At 31.2% G+C, this 4,143-nt stretch overlaps 1 protein-coding gene across 1 annotated transcript; it reads left to right on the plus strand.

Moving 5' to 3' along the window:
* Nucleotides 1–8: 8 nt before the first annotated feature.
* Nucleotides 9–848, plus strand: LOC119664670 (transmembrane protein 181-like). The gene is made up of 4 exons (XM_038074124.1): nt 9–24; nt 80–182; nt 245–469; nt 525–848. The coding sequence occupies exons 2-4, from the start codon at nt 89–91 to the stop codon at nt 659–661; spliced, it is 456 nt and encodes a 151-aa protein (XP_037930052.1). The 5' UTR covers nt 9–24; nt 80–88; the 3' UTR covers nt 662–848.
* Nucleotides 849–4,143: the final 3,295 nt, after the last annotated feature.

The following is a 4,143-nucleotide window of genomic DNA, read 5'->3' on the forward strand; positions in this document are numbered from 1 at the left end:
TTTGTCGATACGAAGAACTACAATGTCTGTACACACTTTAAATGAAATACAATAGAACTTTTAAATAATATGTTTGCAGGGCTTTAAGATGTTTTTCTACGTTGCGGGATGTATGTATATTTTGTACCTTGCACTACTGGTGCTGAGAGCGTACACGGAATTAAGATCGATGCCATTCTTTGGTAAATAACATTGTGTAGAGTGGAAAATGAGAGAGTACATTAATATCATATATTTGTTACAGATATGAGGTTAAAGTTCCTTACACTACTGATGCTGTTCGTACTATCTATTTCTTTAAGCGTCACTACATGTCGATTTGGTTTTGGCATTTTGGAGGATAATTTTGTCGCTTCACTTAACACTACATACCGTAGCTCTGCACAATTCATGTGCTTCTACGGCCTTCTTAATTTTTACTTGTTTACGATGGCTTATGTGTATTCACCAAATGAACATTTTGCTCAAGGTTAGGTTCAATACTTTACGTAAATAAATTATTACATTCATTTAAATGGTTTCAGCGGATATACACGTGACCAAAGACAATCCAGCCTTTTCGATGATTAACGATTCAGATGAAGAAGTCGTCTATGGCTCGGAAGATGAGTCGAGACGACCTCTAACAGTTGGTACTAAAAACGATTATGACAGCGATTAATAATAGCTACGGTGCGATGGACTATTCGAGAAGTTGTTTTTTCTAAACGTTATTGAAATATATTCAACACAGATATCGTAACAAATTATTAAGTATGTAATTCATAGGAATATTTTATTCATTTCTACCAATATAAGTTGAAAATGTAATTTACAATCAGAAAGTTGAAATAAATGCATTAATTTAACTAAACATCAACTTCTCTTTTTTGAGTTGTTTTTTTGCCCAACGCGCTTTTACTATTCCTAAGTGTAGCAATAAAAGCTGACAGATATTTTTAAATAAACATGAATCCAACACATTCAAAAAGAAAGTATACTATAATTTTTCATAAAAATCGTCTTCATAGATTTTTCAGTTTTAAATTTAAAATAATTTGACAGCAAAATTAATTAAAAAAATAAGGGTACAAGTTTTTTGTGGGGTTTGTTCAGTGCATGTAATATTACAAATTATTACAATTATAAATTAACAATCTTAAAACATGCAATATAAATTTATATACATACATTCCTAATATATATTATATTCACTTTATGTGGATTACATTATTTACAAGATACACTAATTAATAAGGTTTTATGAGAAAATAAATTTATTGCATAACTTATAATTTTACATATATCATTACCAAATGAGTACCCATACAATTCATAAAATTATAGTGGATATTAGGTCTGTTCCACGAGCTACTCGTAGTAACTTTGAGTAAAACTGTGTTTTTATTAAGTGCGTTCCACCAGCAAATTTTGGAGTAAATGAGAGCATGTGAGAGCGTAACAACCCTGTCAAAATTTGAAAAAGCTACACAGACTTTAGTCGTACATTTTATTTCAAGTAAAATTTTTGCTCATGTATATATCAGCTGTTTGTGCGGCAATGGTGTTCTCACCAGACTTTACACAAAGCTATTCCACGAAAATTTTGTGTAAAGAGCAAAATTTGACACTTTATTTGTGTTACGCTCTCAGTTTGCACTTTACTTGTGTTTTACTTGAGTTTTACTATGAGTAGCTCGTGGAACAGACCTATTATGAAATGTCTATTGGTAGATAATAAACGTTTCTCTACTAAAGGCTTTTTCTTTTCTTTTTCTATTATTTTTAAGATTAATTGCACTTTTTAAAATTTTGTTATCATGGCGGTGACAACTTTCTAATGTTTCACCTATTTTTACATAAACTACATAAATGAGTTCATTAGAAGACAACTGTACCAACCGTTGATCTTTCGAATTATCAGTTCGACATGTGCTAGACATGTGTAATTCGACATTTAATAAATTCAAAAAGTTCAACATATTAAGAAGAGGTTTATTGTTTAGGGCTTAATTATTTTAATTTTAATTTGTAATTTGCAAGTAAGACAATTTTTACATCAGCTAATAAAAAAAAAGAGCAATTACTCTGCATTCATTTGTGTGCGAGGTGTTTGGTGACCGGACTGAAATTCTATTTGTTTTTATGTAGTTTTGCGTTATATATAGCCCATCAAAATTGATAATGAAATCTACGTACACTAAGTTCTTGATAACTAATTCAGTGTTTTAGTGTACGTACAACTCCTATTAAAAAATTTAAGTGTCCAATTATTATATTATATTATATGTCTAATTAAAAATTTAATTAAATAAATTGATCAATTATAATATTATGACAAACACTTACAATAATGTGTGGTTAGCTCAATCCGTACAATGATAACATATGTAAACAATTTCAATAAAATTGTTCGTAGCACATTGGCAACTCTGTTTAGTTGGTAAGAGTGTTACACTGTATTGCTTTGATCACCACTTTCTTTGTGTTTGGCGTTATTTTAGTTTCTGCTCTTTTGATCGGTGGATGTGTCGCTCTCGCGAAGTCTTGTTTGTTTTGAATAAGGATATAATACATATTGTGATAGGAATTTTATGTTAAATTTGAGAAGAAAAATTAAACGATTTTTGTACAGAAATTTATGAATATTTACTTTACACTTGTGTGAAAGATAATGTGTACGTGATTACATATTTGAAAAATCATATTTTAGATAGTTTTCTGTTTGATTTTAAACAAGTAACAATATGGATATATGTTATAATAATATTTATTTTTAACAATTATTTTAAAAAATTCTAAGTCCAATATAAAACTGTTGTGGAAGTAGAACACACAATTGTAATCTTCAACAAAAACACCAATGGACGATGTGCTTGCTAAACAATTAAAATAAAAAGTAAAACGTTAGAATACAGCAACGAAAACCTGCAGAAAATTTCCAGCTTTCTTCGACGATTTATAGGTGCTCAAAGCCTTACTTTCGAGTGCAACTGGAGTAAGCCACGCAGCTGGTTTTGTTGACGTTTGCAAAAGGTGCAGTCAGAACAAAACAACAAAACGATCAACAGGTAAATACTGCTCTAGTCTTTAAATGCTTCGTTTCTTTTGCTTCGAAGTTTGTTTGCCTTCACCCTTCTTTGTATATCGTTGCCATACAACGCAATTATATAATTCTATTATAAACGATTTGTAATAGAGAAAACCTTTTTGTGGGTATAGATATTGATATATTTATATAAATTATACGACACTATGATTAAATACCGCAAGAGGAATGGACTAAAAATGCACTCTAAATTCCAGATTCAAGGATTTGAAATCGATATTTTTTGCCTTGGTATAGTTAGTATGGATGTAAGTAAAGTAAATCTGGATTTCAAATAGTTTGATTTAAATGAATTAGTAACTTAGTCAATATTTAATATATGATTTAATATTTAATCAATATTTAATATATTAATGGAATACCATAAATTTTGCCTAATTAAATTTTGTCGCAATGATTAACTTACGAGTTATTTGTCTATCAAATATTAAAAAACTATTAAAGTAAATTTAATTGCGAACGTGACTGGGGCTTAATTCATTACATGCATCTATATCAGCTTTGTTGTGTAGGGTTTGGTCGCGCTTACCGAATGCCCATGTACGACATCGCACGCACAACTAAGTAAACATTTGGCTTTCTCAAACCGGGGAATGCGGGACATCATCCTGCATGCATCAACCGTTTACGGATAATGCGTCATTGGTTGCTTGCTTCGATCTGCACAATACACATTATTGGTATACGCAGTGCGGACCATCCTTGAATAATAAGAAAATACTTGAATTGTAGACTCTTCAACGTGCGTGTCGTATATCCATCAACAAAATTCGACATTCATTATTATCGGAAATCCAATTCGGCGGATGTGTTCGCAATGAAATAATTAATTCTGTTTCTGCTTTGCTGATGATGGTGTGGTGACCGTGACTCTGCAAATGCAATCGCCCGTCATTGAGCTCCGTAATTCGTTGGCATAAAACTTAAAATCACAACAATAAACCTAAGTATAGTCTCTTGTGGAAGCGAATTGTTTATATAGGCAATTACCGGCCGGTTCGCCACGCCAACGCGCACACGACATTTTCGATGACAACAGTACAGAAATGTGTAAA

Source organism: Teleopsis dalmanni, unplaced genomic scaffold, assembly GCF_002237135.1.
Source record: "Teleopsis dalmanni isolate 2A unplaced genomic scaffold, ASM223713v2 unscaffolded_contig_2434, whole genome shotgun sequence".
NCBI classification, from domain to species: Eukaryota; Metazoa; Arthropoda; class Insecta; order Diptera; family Diopsidae; genus Teleopsis; species Teleopsis dalmanni.

What these genes read in the sequence shown, in the direction of transcription:
- LOC119664670 (XM_038074124.1), top strand. Translation starts at nt 89, where the DNA reads ATGTTTTTCTACGTTGCGGGATGTATGTATATTTTGTACCTTGCACTA. An exon ending in AAGATCGATGCCATTCTTTG is followed by an intron (nt 183 to 244) that starts GTAAATAACATT and finishes TATTTGTTACAG; the next exon opens with ATATGAGGTTAAAGTTCCTT. An exon ending in AAATGAACATTTTGCTCAAG is followed by an intron (nt 470 to 524) that starts GTTAGGTTCAAT and finishes AAATGGTTTCAG; the next exon opens with CGGATATACACGTGACCAAA.